Raw genomic sequence first — 24,805 nt, forward strand, 5'->3', positions numbered from 1 at the left:
TCAATATTTAATTCTGTCAGTTTCTTCTGTTGTTGAAACCTAAAAAAGGATTCTGTTTAATGTCTATGTTGTATACATGAAAGTTTTATAGTATTGTGAAAAGAAGACAGTTACTTTTTAAATAGTATTACAGTGTCATGGGGTTTGGCTTTTATCAGGATGCTTCATGGACACAGAGTAGAACATCTGTAAGTGATTAAAATAACATAAATTTGATGTATGACACAATTTCAAACTTAAAAATATTTATTTGGGAGGGGATCACAAATTAAATTATGGATAAAATATTTAATTACAGAGGAACCTACTGCATACCTTCCAACACTGGTTACTCAGTCATCAGTAGCATGTCTTATTGATATATTATAGTATTAACAAATTGTTTAGGATAGATATTTCGAAAGAATTTAAATATTTTCAAACATTATGTAAAGTTATCTAATAGAGATTTATGATTGACTAAATATATGAGCGAAATAATTTTATTTAAAACATAACACAATTCACTTTACAAAACTCTACTTTATACCTTATTAGTATATGATATTCTTCTAAAAGGGCGCGAAGATATCCTCGCTATGTTATTCGATGTTCTGAATATCGGAAAATATCGTAAATATACTGTAACAATACTGTTGGGAATTTTGTGCTAACAGAGAAAAAAAAATAGATGTATATATTATAGGGATTTCACTAAAAAAATTTTTTTTTTCACAAAGGTGATTTTTTACAATTTTTATTTTGTTCCTATCTATATCATTTCACTTTTTACAATATTTACCGCAAATCAATCAAACATTGAAAATTTCACCAAAATCACGAAGCAATACTGAATGATCCATCACATAATTCACACTAGAATTTTTCATTCTTTAAAAAAAGTCTTCTTTTTTTGTTCAAAGTGCAATTTTCTTTTTAATTTATAATACTCGCATATCTTAAAACAATGCAATTTTTAATTCCACACTTTCTCAAAATATGCTGAATATCAGCTGCTGTTCGAAACCACTCATTCGGACAGAATTCCGTGTTGCTGAATATCAGCTGTTATCCAAGTGTTTCATGAGTTTTAGCCGCTGTTCATGCTCCCTTGTTGCTTCTGGGTCTTCTGGTGGAGCTGGGACCTTTGCAGCTGCGCTTGTGCACCCCGAGACGGTCCGGGAAGAAAGTGCGCTGGCAGAGAGGACAGGGAACGAGCTGCTGCAGGTGGCTCTCCCATGCGCTGTCTCCAAGCTCCACTAAGCTTGCAACGTCATCGTCTGGAAGAGGATTTCATTGGTGAATCAAGTCAATTATCGCGAAATTATGCTTATGTATTGAGTATTTAAAAACATGAATACAACACTAAAATTCATTATTGGAGGATTTCCAGCTGAAAAATTCGGTCTACGAATTCATTTTATATAAAAATACATAGACGGGAACGTCAAACGTGTATGTTAGAGGGCGCTATTTGATTACTAAAATGATTTGTGCAGTTCAAGTCATCATAGTTCCAGACAAAAAAGTAACGAAACTTGGATGAAGTCATGCAATATTGCTGGATATTCACTAAATGCAATGAAGAACAAATGGAAAAGGGCGAACAACGGTATGTTTAAGCTCTGAATGTTTCATAATAAACGCATGCCACATCGTAAATTAGTTGTGCGTTTGCTCCAAAGATTTTGTGGAAAATGGTTTTTTATTGTCAATATTCAATGCGATTGGTAATGCTTACATTTATGTGTATATTATTATCTTTCTTCATTAAATTTATTGCAACATCAATCGCAGACGATTTTTTAAAGTTTCGTCATTATTACATATTAATTTCAGTTTTTAGTTAAATGTAACGTAGCAGACGATTTTAGTAAAGTTGAATTGAAGATTGTAAGCCTTTATACATTTCTTTATCTTACGCAACTTATTAGCACAAGATATTGTACGATATTTCCAAGATGTTATCCGATGTTCTCAATGTCGGGAAGATATCGTAACAGTTTGAGTATTTTGTGCTATAGTAGGGCTTCAATGTACCAATCACACTTTGCACGAGGCATCCTATTTTGTCAAATCAGTAGCTCATATTCTATCGTATCATCAAAAATGGTGCTTTTTGTTGCAAAAAGAAAGGGGGGGGGGTGGATGTTTCTTTTCTAAGAACTGAGCTTCAGATTGGAGAATGTCACACTGAACTCTTGCAAACCTTTACTCCGGCCAGAATTTTACCCTATATAATGTAATTTTCATACTATCACAGAAACATCTGATGGTTTTAATTATAAACTATAGTGCCAATAAAATACATTTTGCGGCAATATTTTTTAAAAAAAAGCGATTTCATACCAAACATTCTTGTGCAAAAAGTATCATTATTTATCAAACAGTTTCATTACTTGTTAGTTATTGATTTTTAATTTGCTTCCGAATTCTGAATACATTCAAATTATAACAACGCCTACTTAAATAAGCTTACTGATATAATGCGTAATACCTTCTCTCTCTCCATTTCTATCAAAAAGTGGGCCGCGGTGGTCTAGTGGTAAAATCTCTACACCGGAACCGGAGGGTTTCAGGTTCGAGACCCGGTTCCCACGAAGAACCGTCGTGTAAGTGGGTCTGGTGCACTTTAAATCCATCAGGGCCAAACGTCCTTCCACTGGTGTGGTGTGGGGGGTACCAACTCAGGTGTCGTCCACGTCATCTGACCGCGGTTCAAAATGACGAGATCCGCGCCAAAATAGCCCTCGTGTTGCTTTAAAGCGGGGCGTTAATATAAGTAAACTAAACCAATTGTATCCCGAGTTGTCCATGACATTACCTGTAAACAATTCGGTACTTCGCTTCGGCTCATTCTTCTGTTCTTCATCAGGCAACTTCTCATTCTCCCTTCTCCACTTCCGAAGACACTGCTGCTCGTGCATCGAGATCACCCACGATCCGTAATTGCGACCGCACACGTAGCACGGCACGTACACCGCCGTGGGTTTCTGATCCTCCTGCAAGAACAACCCGAAAAATTAATAACCGTCCGTCATTAACCTCGATAACAGTGTTGTCACTTGTCGTCACGAAGCTCATCATTTTCTTTCTGACTAGAGTGATTGAAATATGGGTCAGACGTGTCATCGTGGCAGTTATATTTGCTTTTGATGGGCAATAAAGGTTTTAGAGTATTAGCTAAAATTCATTTCGAGGTGTACTCAAGATAATTTATATAGTAATAATAATGAATGAAATATATAGCTTTAGAGTAGCTTTATAATCTAATGACCTATTAATATTAACACTTTATGTTTTGAAGTATTCATCTATCTCCTTTCTAAGTAATTAAAATGTTTCAGTTTATATTAATTTTACAGAAGCAATATGAGACTTATTGATAATACAATTTTAATAATTCATAAAGACAAAAGTTTGACAACCGATTTTTCACTCATTTTCTTACGTACTAAAATTCTTGAAGAATTTTCTAACGTACTAGATGAGAGTAAAATATTATAATATTTTCACAGTTTAAGTATATGAGTGAGATTTTAATTCATTTTAAATTTTTATTTTAATCCAGAATCTATTTCCAAAATAAATGTAAGCTGTTCCGACAGAAAAAAAATGAGTGAGATTTTGAATGAAGTATATGAGTATATGAGTGAGATTTTAATTCATTTTAAATTTTTATTTTAATCCAGAATCTATTTCCAAAATAAATGTAAGCTGTTCCGACAGAAAAAAAATCAAAAAGTGAACCTTCTCTTACTGACGAGTAAATCCTATTTTTGAGGTTAATTATATCAATTAGATTTTAAATTAATTTAAAGTTTTCATTTTAATCAAGGACAAATGAACTGTTCTGATATTCTTTCAAAATAAATGTAAGCTGTTCCGACAGAAAAAAAATCAAAAAGTGAACCTTCTCTTACTGACGAGTAAATCCTATTTTTGAGGTTAATTATATCAATTAGATTTTAAATTAATTTAAAGTTTTGATTTTAATCAAGGACAAATGAACTGTTCTGATATTCTTTCAAAATAAATGTAAGCTGTTCCGACAGAAAAAAAATCAAAAAGTGAACCTTCTCTTACTGACGAGTAAATCCTATTTTTGAGGTTAATTATATCAATTAGATTTTAAATTAATTTAAAGTTTTGATTTTAATCAAGGACAAATGAACTGTTCTGATATTCTTTCAAAATAAATGTAAGCTGTTCCGACAGAAAAAAGATCAAAAAGTGAACCTTCTCTTACTGACGAGTAAATCCTATTTTTGAGGTTAATTATATCAATTAGATTTTAAATTAATTTAAAGTTTTGATTTTAATCAAGGACAAATGAACTGTTCTGATATTCTTTCAAAATAAATGTAAGCTGTTCCGACAGAAAAAAAATCAAAAAGTGAACCTTCTCTTACTGACGAGTAAATCCTATTTTTGAGGTTAATTATATCAATTAGATTTTAAATTAATTTAAAGTTTTCATTTTAATCAAGGACAAATGAACTGTTCTGATATTCTTTCAAAATAAATGTAAGCTGTTCCGACAGAAAAAAAATCAAAAAGTGAACCTTCTCTTACTGACGAGTAAATCCTATTTTTGAGGTTAATTATATCAATTAGATTTTAAATTAATTTAAAGTTTTGATTTTAATCAAGGACAAATGAACTGTTCTGATATTCTTTCAAAATAAATGTAAGCTGTTCCGACAGAAAAAAAATCAAAAAGTGAACCTTCTCTTACTGACGAGTAAATCCTATTTTTGAGGTTAATTATATCAATTAGATTTTAAATTAATTTAAAGTTTTGATTTTAATCAAGGACAAATGAACTGTTCTGATATTCTTTCAAAATAAATGTAAGCTGTTCCGACAGAAAAAAAATCAAAAAGTGAACCTTCTCTTACTGACGAGTAAATCCTATTTTTGAGGTTAATTATATCAATTAGATTTTAAATTAATTTAAAGTTTTGATTTTAATCAAGGACAAATGAACTGTTCTGATATTCTTTCAAAATAAATGTAAGCTGTTCCGACAGAAAAAAAATCAAAAAGTGAACCTTCTCTTACTGACGAGTAAATCCTATTTTTGAGGTTAATTATATCAATTAGATTTTAAATTAATTTAAAGTTTTGATTTTAATCAAGGACAAATGAACTGTTCTGATATTCTTTCAAAATAAATGTAAGCTGTTTGACAAAAAAAGAAAAACATTCTTCTGAAACTGAACTTCGTTTACAGGTGAGAAAATTCAATTTTTGAAGTTAAGAAATAAGAATATCGTAATAAAGCATAAAATAAGAAAGAAAGAATTAAAGAAGCCTTACAGGAAAGCAAACTATATTCAATTCTTAATTCTGAAACCAAACGTCATTGTTGCCCACATATCAGCACTGGAAAAATGATTAGTAAATGATGTGTATGAGATGATTAGTAAATGCCGTGGTTTATTCGAAACTATGATATCCGGAAAGGCCTCAATCTTTTAGCACTTAACAAGTTTTTTTTTTTTTTTTGAAAAATTAGAAAAAAGCGGCAACACTGCTATTAAGGAAACAGAATTTTAGGAACGCAAATTTCTAAATAACTCTAGATGGCTTTGTCATCTTAAACGTGACTAAAATATCTCCAACAGTTTTATACAATAACTTGACTCTAAATTGAATTTTACCGATACATTTCTTATGTAAACTCACTTTTTCTTTTTTTTTTTTCCATCCCATAAGTAAATCTACTTAGTAACAAAATAGTAAGCTAAAAATAAATCCTTTTTTTTTTTCAATTTTTTTTATTTTGGTTTCAAATATATTTTTTTCAATCGTTTTTATGCAAATATTCAAAAATATATTTTCAACCGTTCTTCAAAAACATCCTGAACGTAGTCGCATACCTTAACTTTACTATAAAAAATAGAGTGTGGAAAAGAAAATATTTTAAAATGAAATATGTACTTTGGCTGCTTCAGTAGCCCTCCTTTACATAATTATTCACTTTGAATTTATAGTACTTTTCTGCTATCCCAACAACACCTAAATATGCTCCGCATACCACAACTGTGAGAGGTACAAGTATGAGTCATCAAGCTCACGCTGTTATATTTTATTCTATGTCCTTTTATGCATCGTTTGGCTTCTGCGTTTTAAAAGTAAAGTTTCACACCAACACTCACTGAGAGTAGCTGACGACTTAAAGGGAAAGACCCGAATTAAAAAAACAAAAAATGGGAAGAAATTAGTAGGGATGACGAATATTTTCAGAGCGGTTATTACGTAACCAATATCAAAAAGTCACAAATACAAGTGATCAATACTTTTCAAAGAGGGGTGTGATTCAAAATCCTTCATACGATCTTACTGATGATATTTCGATTACAAGTTTTGGATCACGATAGAAACTAACAATCGATACGATATCACTGAAATTTGCCGGAGCGGTGACGATACGATCTGTCCAATGGAAGCTCTCGAAAGAAATCTGTGATTGGATTGAAAAGTGAACGGACCGGTTATTGGAATTATCGTTTCGTATCATTGAATTGCATATCACTGAAATTTATCGCAGCGGTGATTTCACCGGAAAGTGCGAGGCTTCACTGGAAAGTGCGAAGTCACCACTCCACTTTACGGGAGTGACCGATATTCGTATTTGATGATGCACTATTCGATACAGATCATTTTTTATTGCTCGTGACATGATTGACTTTGATTACATGTACTCTGTTTACTGCTGGCGCCATCTATTGGTAGAATATAGGACTAAAGTAAACATTTTAAAGAAATGACATATTTTTTAACTCATCTTTTCCAGAAAATGGTTCACTCTAATAAATAAATTAAATAAATAGTTTTGGGAAAAAAATAAAATTTAAGAAGTAAGCTGAAACAGATAAATTAATTCAATCACACGTTAATTAAATTAGTAAATTAAGTATTAATTACAATTAATAAATTTTATATTTAATATTAAGTAATAATTTTTAATTAATAATATGATTGAAATAACAGATATTTGGAACGCATATTTAAAAATAACAATAGCAATATTATTTGTTATTCAAAAAATCGTGGATTATGCATCTCTAGAAATTAGATGAAATCTTTATTTGTCATAGTTGATAAACGATAGTTAAACGTTACGAAAATGTGCTAGATTTACAAAAAAAAAAAAAAAAAAAGATTTTTTATTGGGGGGGGGAGTCCTTAGAAGCACCAAATCATTGCTACCGTTATCGTCTGTTCAACTGTAATGAATGAATTAGTAGCAAGCAATATATACCGAGCATAATTTTTAAAATATGAGAACGACACAGTAAGTATGAAGAAAAACTTTTTAATCAGAACAATAATTAATAATTTTTTTTTAATGCATCATTGTGCCTACCCCTTCCGTGGAAGATATGGGTTGCTCCCTCAGAGAAGCGGCTCTTTTGAGTGCCCGTGGGCTGGGTTTCCCTTTGCACACCCTCCTGTGCACGGGTAGCCGCTCGGGGAAGAAAGTTCGGCCGCACACGGGGCAAGGGATGAGCTGGGATTGGACTGCTGACCAGCCGGGATCATCTCCCACATCGTCGTCATCATCTGCAGGTCTGCGGGGTGGGAGCTTGCGCAGGTTTGGCGTCAGGGAATTGTTCGTCTTCTTCCAGTTCTGCAAGAGAGAGAGATGAGCATTTGTTGCTTAATAATATCATTTATTTAAAATTTAAATTTTTATTTAAAATATTAGTGTCTCAAGAATATTTTGTTAAATATGACTCGCAGAGAAGAGTATGAACTAATTTAAAACTTCTAATTTATCCGTTCATTTAATGACTCAAATTGCATGAAATATAATTCTTTACTTGATTTAGACCATTTTAACAGTACCAAATAGAATGTACATCTACAAATTAGCCATTGGGCCCGAATTTGAATGGATATTCTGTATATATATTAATTCGTGTTTGCCTTAAATAAAGCTGATTGATTGAATTAATAATATAGATATTGCAAGCGATCATAGTAAACTTTGTCTTGCATTTATTTTTTTAGAAAATATCTCATTTCCTGTTTATTCCATTTCATACAATCACGTGCTGAAAATGACATTTTTCTAGATTTAATTTGCAGTAATAATTGGCTTTTAATCAGAGCTTTTGTAAATGTGATGGCAACACGTTAATAAAAGCTAATTTTTTTACCATGCTAGTGCAGATTAAATTTTATTTTTATTTTGGGCGAAATAAAATGTTGAAAAATATGATTAAATTATATTTTTAAAAATTCATTAAAAATAGAAATGTAATTTATAGGTCAAAACATTAGTATCAATGAAGGGATTTAATATGATGTAAAAATCAACTTTGCGCTGTAATATTTTCATAAGTTATAGCGAAAAAATACCAAAATTTCTCTTATTTTTTTAATTAATTAAAATTTTAATTAAAAAATTGAAAAAATCTCTCCAAGTGCACATTTCCGCCTTCCAAGGTATACACGTGCTAAATTTAGTAGCTGTAGGTCAAACGGTCTGGCCTGTAGAACGCCAACACACACATACGCACGCACACATTGAGCTTTATTGTAAGTGTAGATTAAGCAAAATTTCAGAGTTTTCCACAATAACTTTCAAAAATATTACAACACAAAAATAATTTTTACATAATTCTAAATTTAAAAAAATCTTATCAGTAATATTAATTTTTGTCGTACATTTTTTCCATTTTTAAACAATTTTTTTTAATATTATTTTAAGTGTATATTACAGCAATACATTTTATCGTTGAAATGAAACTCGCTTTCTTGGTTGCTACTATATATTTCATTTTATAATTTTTCCTATTGTTGATGATTAAGATATGGAAATTCAACTTATTTTACAACTATGGTTCAACTTAACTTCAGAATCAAATAATGGTAAAAATGGTATTTTAAAGTGTGTTCATTTTTAAATATTCCTGTTCTTTCTTGTGATATGATTCTATATGTAAAGATATAAACAGAAAATTGGAGAAATATATGGCACAATGAACAGGACTATATAAGACTTTAAAACAGTATGAGTTATATAAAAAAATTTGTTTAAAAATAATTTTCTAAAGAAATCATGAAAGCCAAGTTACACAAAACGAGTCATTAAATCTTATAGTAACTATTAATCCCGGCAAACCAACTGGTCGCCGAAGGCAGCTAGTAAGTAATACAGGTAAAGATAGAACTTATATATCATATAAGTTAAGTAATTTATATATATTAACTTTATAAAAGAGAAAAAAAAAGTATGAAGAAACTGCCCGTCCATGATGAAAATGGAATTTCTGAAAATGGCAATGAGAAATAAAAGAAGTAGAATTTATTATTCATACCCAGTTACAATATAATATAAATATACGAATGCTCTCATTGATCTGAAATCACGTTATTAAATAGCATTGAGCAGCTTTTATTTTCAACATAATAAATAAGGTTGAAAAGAGACGTAAAATAAGTATAAGTATATATCCTCTTATATCCTCTATTTTTCTGTTAAAAATACCAATGTCAACAGAATTTTAGAAAGCAGATTCGAAAAAAGTATGACTGTTTCTTCTTAAGTATGTCGAGTTAGCACAAATCGTTTGGTCTCTATATTTAAACATGTTTACATCATATAAAATAATTGCTCTAGTCTCCTCATTCCAGATCTTTTCGGATTCGGTGTGGAGTAACAGGCCTAACATTTCACAGAAATCGACTTAAAGACCAATGACCTTCGCGGTTATCAGCTTGGAAATCTTCCAAAATGGCAGAAAAACATTCGAACGTACCTGAATCCACTTGATAATTTTTTTCGCACCCCCTCTTAATGTGCTAGATATTAAGATCATTTGAAACTTCATGCTGTTTCTCTAACCGCGGAAGTTCTGTTAACATAAGTTTAGTTATTTTATTTTATTTTTTGGCATCACACAGCAAATCGCTTGCAAGTTCTTCGACCTTAACGTTAAAAAAAAACACAAGAGAATCGAAACAGAAACGAATAAATTGGTTTTACAGTGATTTCGGGACAAGTGTCAAAAGGGAAATGAAGGAATTATTTTAGTTTCATATAATCGTTTAGAAAAAGATTTTTCGTCTCTATTCATGTTAATAATTTTTAAGGTTTTATTTTTTTTAAAGAAATTAATATAAACCTATTATTTAATAAGGAATATTAAACATTTTCAAATATTAAGAAAAAAAATTAACAAGCGACTTAATCTCAATTATTAGGTACATTGACACTTTTGAAACAGGCAAATCAGAAAGTAGGTTCATTAAAAAGTATACTGCAATTTATGAAATGATATAAATTATGTATTTTGCTTTTGCTATGTACCATATGAACATGAATTGACTTCTTTCAAAACAAATTATAGAAGACGTTTTTAATTAGAATTTCTAGAAAAATTCCAACCAAAAAAAAAAAAAAATGTTGTCCAAGGATTATGACTATTTTGACGTAAAATAACGGTATTTTGAAATAAGAATTACAGAAGTCGTCCATTTTTATTATCCCTGAACTGGCTGAAAATGATTTAAACTTGTTTTGTACATTTAAAGCTTTGGAAAAAAGGAGTTCGTTACTAGAAAATTTATATTCCTGCAGATAAACAGTACTGTGGTTATATTTATTCTAAAAAATAAATTACATGAACATCAATATTTTTTTCAACAGTTAAATACAAACTTTGTAAATAAAGTATCGAATCTCTAATCAATTTGATTCAAACGAGAATTTTATGTAAATTTTCAAAGGTAATCATTCCATTTTGTGTTCGAATTTTTCAGTTCTAACGTTCTTAAAAATTCATCTCTTTTCGACTTTTTACCAATTTTTTCAAGCATTCGTTCATAAATCGCCTGTAAACAAATGGTCTAACCAAAAAGTCGTTATACAAAACTGAATTTTGATGCGAAAAAAAAAAAAAAAAAAAGAAAAAAGAGCAAATGAATGGTCCCGCGCAAACAAAAATTACCATAACTTTCGAGGTAGAAAATGAAACGAAACCAAGAAAAATCCCAGCGTGCATCGCGTGACCTAACAGACAACTCGCATACAATTTTAAACCGATTCAAATTGTTTTGTTGCAGAAACTTTGTATGCATATAGACATTAATGGTGCTTTCACACGAATACTTAATTATTGAAGTAACTTTAAAAAAAATAGCTTCATTGATTTTACGGACACGTGGTATAATAGTTATAGTATTATAAAGAAGACATTAGATAATCAATAATATGTCGAGAGTAATAGTATTTTAAATTACACAATTACAGATATTTCTTCACGACTGCGTATTAAATAATAATATTTTGAATCTTCTAGTTACAATTTTTTTTTTCTATTCCTTATTTCTGATAATTTGGATAGGTTTTTAGTTAATTTCGAATCAAAAATTTTGCGCCAATTGGTTTGATATCAAAATTCTTTACACAAGCATTTTCTTTAATCTTTATAAACCATATTAATTTAAAATAAAAAAAATGAATTATTTATTAACTGCGTAAATTTATCACAAAATAAATCAAATTACTTAGATTGGTTTTGAAAATATGGTAAAATAAAATAGCGATATATTCCAAAAATACTAGTTGTAATTTATTAAATTAAAGCAATAAAATCAGCCAAAAATACTTTTTCCAGCTACATAAAAATGAGAACATTACACTTATAACAAGTGGAAATACAGCTGCACTTGAAAAAAAAGAATGGGCTCAATGCGTAAAAGTACTTGAATTCAAAAGAATTTGATTTTGCTACAGAAATGAAAGATAAATAATAAATGATATAAATATTGTTGGTACAAATGCAAACGATTTTTTTCAACATTGTTTTTCAGACGGTTATTTTTTCTTTTTATAATAAAGCTTGTACATTTTATACAGACTCGTATCGAATGAAAATTATTTCCAAAAGAATTTTTAGGTGAAATAAAGCCAGCTAATTATTGAAATCAAAAATCAAAGCGTTTATATGTGGAAAATTCAAATTCAAGAAGTTTTTTTTTTATTTCATTATGCATTAAAATTTATAAAATACTAAAGAAGAAATAAAAATTAATTGAATCGAAAAACATAAAAGATTTTATCTAGAATAAATCGTAAAAAACTAATTTTATAAAAAAATAAATTTGAAGAATTCTTAACAAAATAAATAGAGTATTATATACATAAATATATTTATTATTTCTATTCTGAATGCATATTTAAGTATAATGTCGCCCTGAATATCACTTTATTAACGAATCGTTCAAGAATTCATTCACATTTTCTATTATTTAGATAATATATGCTGCATTTTTTAAATTAAAATATTGATAAATAAAAAGGATTTATTTGATCCAATGCGAATTATTCATTAATATATTACCTTTGTTCTTTTAATTTTCTTTGTAAATTCTTCTATCGTAATAGAATATTTTTTTAACTTTAAGAAGTTCATGTTTAATATCTTTATTAATTATATTGATTTAGGATTCATTGAAATTAATTAAAATTTATTTCAGTATTTTTTTTTTAATTCAGCAATAATTTTCATCGATTAATAATATGTGCCACATAAGATAATTTTGTTTCTTTTTCTATCATCTAAATTTTGTTGAACATAGCGACCAATTAACATTTATATCTGTCGACGCCATATTCTCTATGAATAAACTCTTGCACAAAAGCAACAGGTATAGAAAGAATATTCTTTCAACTTTTGAACATAGAATTTTTCACATAATTGTGATCATGCTGTTTAAGCGTAGCAAAAGAGTTATAAGCTATCAAATATTCTTTTTTAAGATTATTTTTATCTCTAAATATAATAAAGTCCATAAACTAACATTATTGATCGTGCACTGTACTCAGCTTATATGATACCTCTCATCCAATAAGTTATTTCGAAATTCAATATCAACCCATCAACGGTCACTCACTTTCATTATTAATAAAGTTCTGATTTAAACAAGAATAAAAAGAATTACATTCGAACAATTTTTACAAATGGAATTTTAGTTATCATAGTTCATCTTGAATTAAAGTCAAATAATCGGTATAAAGTTAATAAAAAATTCTTTCTGGAGTATTTTTTTCATTAAGCTCCATAATCAAAACTATATCAACTAATATCATGTATCACGCAACATCTTTTGTTTTTTATCATCCAATCAGTACTCGGTAACTAATAATGGACGAATCGGCTTCCAGAGAAACAAAAGTGCCATTCACTGTCAATAAAATCTCGAGTGAAAACAAATCAAGCTACTTAATGCATACATGTAACTGTGCCCATAACTGCTACGTAAGATTATGACTCCTTGTTAACAAATGATGATGGGGCCATTCTGGTCACGTAGGGCAAAACTCCTCCTAGGTCAATGCACTTTAACTTTGTGGTCAATGCCTTTGGACACATTATTATGAATACGCAGTCGTGATTAGATTTTGCTTCCGTGTTAGAGAAATAAAAATACCAGACCATGGTAGAGAGGTAATTTAAAAACGCCCACCGCAAGTGCCGAAGATAGCTCGGTAAAATACACCGTAAAATATAGGAAGTGAAAAGAGTCGATCCTTTCTCAACAGGGACTAGGTTATAGGGTATGTTCTAAAATTTTTGTGCGGTGCATACGATTGGTATTTTTTATTTTCTGTTTGCTTGCTGGATGTGGTGTCATTTCCGCCATATAAGTCTCGCATTTATATATTTAGATCTTTCTGTCACTAGGATTTATTCACACGGAAGTGAAGGACGAAAAAAAATAGGAAGGGTTTATGATAGCTTTTGTGTTTTGTTTGGCGGTTTTGTAGTGAAAGTTTTATGATGTTTTGCGTGCGGTGAAACTTTGATGACGGAATTTACAAAATATGAAGAGGAGAGTTTATGGTCGTATGGCAATGGCGTACAATAGTTAGGAAATATTAAATTTTGGAGTGAATGAAGCATTTTTACTGAAACTATCGTGTCATCCTTTTTTTTTAATTATTAATAATAAGTCAATCCTTGTGCACCACAAAGTACAGCACAAGGCTTACAGAGGTAAGTTGAAACAACAACATACATAGAAAAAAAATATGTACATATAAAAATAAGGATAAAAACAACAGGAAAAATAAACAACAAAACTAGTTAAAAATTGAAGCAGCAAAGGCAATAAATTTACAGAATGAGAAAAAAGCCATTTTGTGGTCGACCAAAACATGAAGCGGAGGTGGAAACTTAATATTACAGGCATCTAGATCCACAATAAAATCTCTTCTCCCTTCAGTAAGTTTGGAGCAATCAAAAAGCAAGTGTTCGACATTTTGAACTCCACCCACGCTGCAAGAGCACAGATCAGTGTTCGATAATCCAAATTTCTTGAGATAGTAATTGAAATTATCATGTCCAGTAAGAAATTTTGTTAAGTGAAAATCACTGAAAAAATGCTTGTTATTCAACCTTTGAGAAATTGTGAGGAAAAATAACTTGGTTAAAGAGGCGGTTGACGAATTTTGGTACAGCTCGTTCCATAAGAGAATGGTCTTTTTGTGATTCTCATTACGAATGTGAGATTTGGGAATGCTCACAGGATCAATGATGTTTAGTTTTGTAGCGTGCTTTGCAAGCCAATCGGCTCTTTCATTCCCTAAAATGCCAGAATGACCTCGGACATGAGAAAAACAGACGCTAATTCCTCTTGCTTTAAGCTCGTAAAGAGTGATGTGAAAATTCACTACAATTTTGTTGCAGGAAGAAACATTACTAAGCAAAAATAAATCGTGTCATCCTTGGCGAGTTGTTTATTTGGAGATGAATCCCTGATATGCAGTTGACAGTATCCGAAAATCGATTTTGTATTTTAGATACGTTTTTCTCAACCGATTGAAACAAAAGTTTGACATAAAATTGCACTTGTAGTTATAAAATTCCATACCGAATTTAATATATTTAAGTCATAACGTTTTTGAATGATGCATTGACTTGTTTCTGAAAGTACAGACCGACAGACAGCCAAACCTTTGTTGGATTTGTCTCAAATTTTGACAAGTGTCTGCATTGTAGATGTTAAATATGTGTACGGAATCTTATATCTCGCTGTTCGTTTTGTAATTATATGTAAATAATTCGACCGTGCGAGCTGTTGCCACATGACGATTAATAAATTCAGCCTGATGTTGTGTTTGAAATAAGCGTTATGTATACTACAAAGAAAGAGACACAGATAGAATGATTTGAGGCGCATTAATTTATCTATAAATAAACTTCTTTGATGTAGAGAAACTGTTTTTACACATATCTAAGAAGATGAAGAATATATATACAGGATGGTCATAAAAATACAAATTACAATGAAAAAATACATATTCACTTCTAGTGCTTAGTCACAGACAGACAGACAGACAATTAGGAACTGAAATATTGGGGAAGCATTTTTTTTATGATCAACCTGTGTATACAGGGTGTCTCAAAAACCTTGACCGCGGCTTTTATTCCTTAAATATTGATTATAGACATATACTGTAAATTACAAAGTTGCATGAAAAAAGGTGCAAATTGTTACGATATCGATTAAACTTTTTAGGGGATTAAACTTCAAAAAAATACAAAATTTAAATTTTTATACGGACCCCGTATAAAAAAAAATTTCTCAATGAGTAAAATGTGCCCCGTCCTCTAATAAGTTCATGTACAAAATTTCAGCAAATTATCAAAAAAAAAAAAAAAAAAAAAAAAAAAAGTCTCAAAAATATGAAACTACATAAATGCTGATTTAAACCACTTTTCGATGCCTGGATATGAGTTCGCAAAGAGGAAAAATCATGTCGGATGTTCGTGCTGTAGGGGTCGTACACAAATTAGCAAAGAAAGTAATGATTGAATATATAAAAATAATTTTGCTACTTATTGGTTCAAAAGTATTAAAAATTGGTAGAAATATTAACTTAAAGGAAAGATTACATAAGGAAAGATTACTTAAAGGAAAGATTACATAAGTTTTTTTACAAGTTCATTGATTGTGCTATTTTTAAGTTATATTCTGTAATTCATGATATAAAATTTTAAAGTATTTTTCAGGAAGCATAGATTTTAGAATTTTTATTTAAAACTAAAGATATGAATCATATTTTATTTCCTTATGATGCAATCCTGCGTCGCGTCATCTACACTGAAGCTGTAAATATTTGCATTTAATTTGTGATTGACCCTTCACCAACTTTGTTTTAACATATCTTTGAGAGTTTTCATGATAAAATTCTGAAATTTTGTACATGACCTTATTAAAGGAGGGGCACATCTTACTCACTAGGAATTGGGTCCGTATTAAAATTAAAATTTTGTATTTTTTAAAGTTTAATCCTCTGAAAATTTTAATCGACTTCATAACATTTTGCATCTTTTTTTACACAACTTTGTAATCTACAGTATATGTTTACAATCAATATTTAAGGAATAAAAGCCGCGGTCAAGGATTTTAAGACACCCTGTATATATTTCCCCTTTAAAATTCAAATAACTATTTTTTTATTATATTTACTGTTTCGAATTGAGCAATTTAATTAATCTGTAACAATTATTTAAGTTAAGGAATTTTTTTAAATTAAAGATCTTACCTGAGAATATTCGCAGATGGTTTTTTTCGGGGGGGGGGAGGTGATATGTGTTTGGAATTACTTTTTCAGTAAATTACAAATTATTAGGCCTTTTTGCAATAATATTTAATTATACTTAATTATTTATTAATTATACTGATTCTATAGCTTTTACAGTGCTCTTTAAGGGTAGAAAAAAAAATAATTTTCTTTGCAAAGAGTAAAAACAGAGTATTTTATTTATTTTTCGTTTACGAATGATGTAAAGAATAATATTCGATGTTATTTAAAGTTTGTGCAAAGAGTTACTTATAAAAAGAAATAGAATGTAGCGTTAATTACACCTGTTAATTACCTGTTATTACACCTGTTTATTACAGATTATTTAACTACAACTTTATTTTTCTTTTTTTCATCCGAATAACTCATTAGGATTTTCTTATCATCTTAGGACTAATGATAGGAAATTATAATCAATTAATAGACCTTTTTACTTCCCTATCATGTTATATCATCCATATTTGAAGGTTAAATACATTATTAATGAAAGAAGAAGATAGCGGGAGATTACATGAGTGATTGACAGGAAAAACAAACCTTAATTTACCAAAATGTGAAAAGCAGGAAAGCACTTTTCAAAGGACTTTTTTCTATTTGCATTCTAAAAATTAATTAGGGATTTAGGAAAGTTAGTTTATTATTTATTAATTAAATTAATTAATTTTTTATTGAATTTTAAATTATAAATTCGATTCGTTCTAATATTAAAATCCCTTTTTTTAGAATAATAGACTTTTACAGTCAGCTCTAAATGATGTTGAATGGATGCCGAATCAATAGGTCCGGGCTTAGCGAGGAATTTGACGCTGGAATCAAAAGTTCCTGAAATTGCTGTAATTTTGGTGATATCTATTAGAAGTAAAGCTACGATAACCTTCTAGAATATTCGATGCCATGTCATAGGAGCTATGACAAATGGAACGCATAGATGAAAATGAGTGAATAAAGGGGAGAAAGTAACTGAATTAAGCTCAAGCGAGTAGTTGTCTCTGAGCGCTTCGTATTGTTGCAATTATTTAACAGCGATTTTATGCTTGCGTGTTGCTGTTTACCGAAAGTGTGTACGTTTCGGCTGTGTTTTGCTGCTGTGTATTCGTTTTGAATAAACCGTTATTGATATCAAGTTTGCAAATTTTTTCAACGTACAATTTACGGGCGTATTTTATGATTTTTCGATAGCAATAATATGAGCACATATTTAATTAATTATAGTTATAATAGTTCTAAATAATAAATTAATAAAGAATTTATCGCTTTTTTTAGACATAGACTCCTAGCAAAACAAAATAATCCTTAAAAAATGAGGTTTTTTATAAATTTATGTATATGCAAATCTTTAAATTAACCTACTATGATTATTTTAACTTTCCTAAATAAACGACTACGAATACGAATTCTGTAGTAACTTTATTATTTTGTTATTTCATACAATTTCAAATCAAATTACATTTCAACACGAAATCTGAGAAACATGGCACCAACTCATCTTACTCTCGTGACCAGAAACTATTCTTCCCAGTATTCATTTCTCCGAGCTGGTTCATTTTTTATTTTCTTAAATAGAGAATTTGCGTGCGAACAAGCGAAATTCAGATGTTTTGCATTTTCTAGTCAATGTACAAATTTTTGAGTTGAAAAACCAGAATCTTTGCCTCAAAAATAATTCAATAATATAAATCATTTTTTAAAACACCTGTTTTTACTAGTATACTAATATATTTTTTAAATCGAAAATATGAATGTCAAAACAAAATAATAAAAATACTCTAAAAATTATGCCACTTTAATCATCATATAAATAAAATATTTTAATTTATAATGAATTTATAAGGTTTCTTTCTTGTTTTATTCATTTTGGATGAACTTCTATTTAGTTTTATTATTTTAATTTAACTTTTAGCACCTCTTACTTTATTTTAATATTCATATTTTGCTTAAAAAAGTATGAATTATATATTTCTGTATAATAAAAATCGTTTTAAAATTTTTATTATTAGTTTATATATTTTTTAGTTATTTATATATTTTATTAATCATTCTTATAAATGTAACCGAATTTTAAAATCAACCATTCGTCAAATTCCGCACAGGATGGCACCATTCATATGGAATCAAAATTTAATTGAAATTGATTGATTAGATCTGATTATTTAGATTTGGAAATATTATTGTAGAGTATTATACAACTAGAGCAAATTTTAAAATTCTAGTACTTCAAAGTATTGGAAAAACGATTACAATATTCCACTTTAACAAACCTGGAAAATTCTAATTGATGAGTATAAAAGTTATTCAAAATCTGTAGAACATGTGTGACAAAAAAATTTCGTTGGATGTTGTTACTTCATGTTTGAATTTTGGTCGAATCAATCTGTCTCTTTATTTATGCTTTTTAAAAATTAACCAGAAATCTAGCCCAACAAATCTTGCTATTTTTTTTTCAGTGTCGACATGTCACGAAATGTTTCAGTATATAAAATTTGTAATTTTCAACAATTTACCACTTTTTTCTATCGAATAGGAAAGTTTTATACCTGAAACAATATTTTTCTGATCCCGAAATAATCACAAACTGACTACTCCGACCCTCCGGAAGGCACACGGAAATACTTGAATGACAGGACCGTCGCGACAGCAACACTATCTGGAACTGTGTTTGAGTCCTTAGGGCCACCACCGGCAACGGCACAACCTCTCTCTAAAGAAGTATGCTCTGCCCCACATATATATAACTGCATTTAATCCAACGCTTCTCTTAGCTACTTAAGGCAGCTGTAAAATATTGTTAGAAATACTCTAGAGATAGTTCGCTGTGTCACCCAAATGACTATTCAGTCAGGGGAAAGGAGATCGAATGCAAAAATAGGCATAAATGTCCCTAGATAAGTAAATGTTATGACTTGTCTACAGAAATTGATGTTCATATCTTATGGACAAGCATTTATCTAATAAAAATAATCTTTATATTAATATAAAATTCAAGAAATTACCTTTTAAAGGATATTAATTTCATTTGCGTACAATAGTTCCTTTTTATTTAAATAATATTTTAATTAAATTTGAGACACTATCTATTACAATGTTTATAAATGATACGTTGGATCTCAAACTTATCCGTCAAAACATTCAACGGCACGTTTTTACCAATCCGTATTAGGATTTTAAATTTCGCTTTTATTTCTTTATATGTAAACTCTTTCATTTGCATTAAACTTATTCAATTGAAATCCTATCAAATAATAAGTGAGATGTTTTTTTTACTTATATTGCATTCCATATTAAGACATCCGATTAGGTTCATAGAGAATTTTTCAATATATATTTATATATAAACATGATTATTATAACTTCTATTAATAAAAGGATAAAACGATGAATTGAAAAGAAATTATTTAAATATTAGTCTAGCTTTTGACGAAAAAGTATATTTTGATGTAAATTTTAGCATTTATTTACAAAAACTAGGATTGTTCTAGAAAAAAGTTATTTTTTATATTTTTATTTTTCCTTGTAATATCACGTGTGTAATATATCTTAGAGTATATCTAACTATTATTTAAGAATTATATTCAAAAATAAATTTTTTGTGTGTAACATAGAAAATTTTGTATGAAATGTTGGATTTTTTTCAGCAATATTTATATTAAATAATCATAAATTCACTTCTAGAGCATTCAAATTCCAATTCATAGTTCATTACATTCAAAATAACATAACGGGCACTAATTATAAATTTCATTAAGATATCTTGATTATTTTTTGAGATGTGACGATACTCGCACAGTAAAAATATGAAAAAGCTCATTCTTCAAAAAATACATTTAAAGTTTTTAAGTTTTTAAATAAGCATCACTTACATGCCAATAGTTTGCTATAATTTGGTTTCTAATTCACGTACAGACAAAATAAAGATATCGCTGGAAACAGAAATGTATCTATTTTTTGAAACTGAAAAAAAAAAAAAATTTTATCCAAATTTATGTTTTTAACCTAGTCAAATACTTTAACGACTTAACCGCCTAAAAAAGTCAATAAAATGGGTGAATAAACTAGTCGTCAAAGGTGGCTAGTTAAATTTTACCTTTAAATGAAAATAACTTTAAAAATAGAGAAGCCCTAAAAATGAAGCAATTTTGCAAAATCTGTTTTCAAATGAACCTTCTAGAAAAATACTAATATTCTTGAATATCACATGATGCTAAGTCATTTGAAATTATAGAAAACTAAAAAAAAGTTAAAAATCGATACATATACGTGACCTTTTATGAAATAAATCACCATTACATATTCTTCGAAAATTCAAAGAAAAATTTAGTCATTGAAACACTGCCCAATCTAATAAATTAAACAATGGTCGACAGTGAAATAGATCTTTCAAGGTAGCCCAATCAATTTATTAGTCTAATTACTCTAAAAATTAAATCTTTTCAATGTCCAAGGCCCAATTAAACACCTTTAACAGTTCCGCCACTCTACAAACCTAAAGATAGAAGATATGTTCGACAAGAGTGAGTAAGGTTCAATGAACTTCGGCCACGAGTCTTAACTGTCCTTATCACGCCACTAAGAGTTCTTATTTCATCTCTTATCCTATCTTTATGTATGGAGAGAGGGGGCTAGAACAGAGGACTGACCAACAAGGGAAACGCCCAAATCGCAGACACTTCCGACCAGGCCCGAATCACAAGGGTGTCACGCGATGTGGGCACGTGATATGTCAGAGAAGATCTTCTTAATTCATGAGAATGAAGGAGTACGAAATGAAATTTTTGAGGGCTTTTCTGTAATGGAATACAAGTTAATATGATGGGTAGAAGATCTCAGAACTGTCATACATAGTGTGTCAATAACGAAAACATTTCAGTCTCTTCGCTTTCTAAATATTATCTACATTATTTGGTTGGTTAAGGTTTCATTCGAATCTGTTTAGCGTAATATGTTAAAGGAAAAACTATAATGACATCCAAGTCCAGAAGTTGCATTGATTGGAATGGTATCTTATTGTTAATACTTCTTTCCATTCTTTGTAGTATATCGTGATAAAGGATTTTGATGCTAAAAATTGTAATAGCGCCCAAGTCCAGAAGTTGCATTGATTGGAATGGTATCTTATTGTTAATACTTCTTTCCATTCTTTGTAGTATATCGTGATAAAGGATTTTGATGCTAAAAATTGTAATAGCGCCCAAGTCCAGAAGTTGCATTGATTGGAATGGTATCTTATTGTTAATACTTCTTTCCATTCTTTGTAGTATATCGTGATAAAGGATTTTGATGCTAAAAATTGTAATAGCGCCCAAGTCCAGAAGTTGCATTGATTGGAATGGTATCTTATTGTTAATACTTCTCTCCATTCTTTGTAGTATATCGTGATAAAGGATTTTGATGCTAAAAATTGTAATAGTGCCCAAGTCCAGAAGTTGCATTGATTGGAATGGTATCTTATTGTTAATACTTCTTTCCATTCTTTGTAGTATATCGTGATAAAGGATTTTGATGCTAAAAATTGTAATAGCGCCCAAGTCCAGAAGTTGCATTGATTGGAATGGTATCTTATTGTTAATACTTCTTTCCATTCTTTGTAGTATATCGTGATAAAGGATTTTGATGCTAAAAATTATAATAGCGCCCAAGTCCAGAAGTTGCATCGATTGGAATGGTATCTTATTGTTAATACTTCTTTCCATTCTTTGTAGTATATCGTGATAAAGGATTTTGATGCTAAAAATTGTAATAGCGCCCAAGTCCAGAAGTTGCATCGATTGGAATGGTATCTTATTGTTAATACTTCTTTCCATTCTTTGTAGTATATCGTGATAACGGATGTTGATGCTAAAAATTGTAATAGCGCCCAAGTCCAGAAGTTGCATTGATTGGAATGGTATCTTATTGTTAATACTTCTCTCCAATCTGAGTAGCATATCGTGATAAAGAATTTTGATGCTAACAATTTTAATAGCGTCCAAGTCCAGAAGTTTTGTTAGTTGGAATGGTATCTTATGATTAATACTTCTCTCTAATCTGTTTAGCGTACCATAATAACGGGGTTTGATGCTGAAAATTAAAATGGCGTCCAAGTCCAGAAATTGGAATTGTTGATTGGAATGGTATCTTGTTGTTAATACTTTTCTATAATCCGTTTAAAATATCGTGATAACGAATTTCGATGCTGAAAACTGTAATGGCGTCCAAATCCAGAAGTCATACTAGTTGGAATGGTATTTTATTGTTAATCAACTCCAGACCGTTTAGCGCATTGAGTAAAGGATTCTGACACTGATATTCGTAATGGCGTAGAAGTCCAGACATCGTGTTAACATTATGTGACATCTCAGGCATCTTTTAATATCTCGCATGAACCAAATTAAAAATAAATATTTAATGAAGAATGCGCCATCTTAACAAAAACTTAACTTCTTAGGACACTTGGCACCTAATTGGATACCTTTGTAAAAGGCCTATTAAATACGATTTAATAATATCCAGATACGTGGGAAAGATTATTTTAACTATTCTCTGAGAGACGGTATTATTAACTAGAATCAAACATTTTCCTCAGCATGGGAAATTTCATAATAGAGTAAGGTTTCTTAATCGAATATGTAACACATAATACCGTTTCATGCATCGGTTGGAAATGTAATCAACTCTCCAGCATCACAGGATTTCGGTAACGTTGTACAAAAAAAAAAGTGACCCAGTCACTTACTTTCAAGACAATTTTTGTATATTAGAGACTATAGCAATGCGATTCATAGTACATATTTGTATAATAGAAACTTAGTAATGCGGTTCATTCTGGAACTGTACATAGCGATAACAATTTATTTATTATATTTTTATTATATTGTTTATAAAAATTGTTTTATTTATTAAAAAAGAAGATAAAAACATAATAAATTTATTTTTACTTAATGATGAAACAAATCGATTTGTTATGCTTTTGGAACGATTGAAGAAACTGATTTGGTAGAATTATTTGATTTGGCTAAATAAATAAATGACAATTGCCAGTAATTTTATGAGTCATTCTAATGTATGTATGCATGCAAAACTGCGAAGGTGAATTTTTTAAAAGTTAATTTTATTAAGTTTAAACTTAGTTTACAATACTTTTTTTAAATTCGAATTATTTACTAATGTGTAGGAGAAACGTATTTGAAAATGTATAACAACAAAAATATATTTACACTTTTATATTATTTATTAATATAAACGTGTAATATTATCAATATCTGATACAAATTCAGTATCTTTTTTGAATTAAACTAATGCTTCCGCTTTTTAGAAATTAATAGGCTAATATTTACAATAATATTTATTGAAATTGCTATAAATTTAACACCAATTTATTACTGATATTTCTAATTTAAAGATTATCATTTTCTTAGTCTCAGTTTATTCTTAATTCAAATTTTTCATTAGATCGAATTTTTATTTTGAGTCTTTCAGCTTCCAATTAGCCCAAATTCCACTGAATTAGCAAATCAGAAAGTTGCTTAAAGTGTCTTATACATGTATGTTAAGAAAATGAAAAACTAGGTCGGATAAATATTGGAAAACCCCTAAATAACAACACGCGAGGGTCAGAAAAAAAGGACAGGTATTTTTTTTTATCCCTGTTTATTTATTTGTTGTTCTTTACATGGGCACTAAATACCGATAAAGAACAATGTAAAATCCTGCACGGTAATAGCGTTAAAGAAGAAAGAACTGAATATAGGTCGGTGAAGCTTTTAGCGAGGAAATATATACCAAAGCACAAGGCTTTTAATTCATTAAAGCTTGATCTAGTTTTTCCCTGCATATACTTTGTAGAATGACTGATTGGATTTGTTTTAATTTTGTTTCACAATTTTTGGATAGAATGAAAAGTTATTGTAGTAAATCATGAGTTTTTGTCCATCTAATAAGTGCTACAACATCCATTTAGCATCTGTGAATAACGCCATAAAAAAAGCTGGTATATAATTTAAATTAAAGTTGCCAGACATTCTAGATTAACCAAGGCAGTCCTGATTTTTGACTTTATTCTGAATTTTAAAGATGGCCAGTTTCTCCCAGATGTCTCCCAATTTTGTTCCGATTTTCGCTCATTTGGACTAAAAAAAGTTTAAATAAGAAGTCTCTGATTGTTCCTTTTCCCGCCTACTTATTGGTAAATAGTTCTTACAGTAAAAATAAATAAAGTAGAACTGAATATTTCTAAATATA

The 24,805-nt window shown here is 29.6% G+C and overlaps 1 protein-coding gene across 1 annotated transcript in view; it reads right to left on the reverse strand.

Annotated features, from left to right (window-relative positions):
- Nucleotides 1–228: 228 nt before the first annotated feature.
- Nucleotides 229–24,805, reverse strand: part of LOC129957617 (uncharacterized) — a 103,452-nt gene continuing 78,875 nt past the window's right edge. The window contains exons 3-5 of the mRNA XM_056070035.1: nt 7,355–7,618; nt 2,804–2,981; nt 229–1,259 (exon numbers count right to left, since the gene is read on the reverse strand). Of these exons, the coding sequence (XP_055926010.1) occupies nt 1,081–1,259; nt 2,804–2,981; nt 7,355–7,618 (621 nt within the window). The 3' untranslated portion in view covers nt 229–1,080. The remainder of the gene's footprint in view (nt 1,260–2,803; nt 2,982–7,354; nt 7,619–24,805) is intronic.

This window comes from Argiope bruennichi, chromosome 11, assembly GCF_947563725.1.
Source record: "Argiope bruennichi chromosome 11, qqArgBrue1.1, whole genome shotgun sequence".
Taxonomy (NCBI): Eukaryota; Metazoa; Arthropoda; class Arachnida; order Araneae; family Araneidae; genus Argiope; species Argiope bruennichi.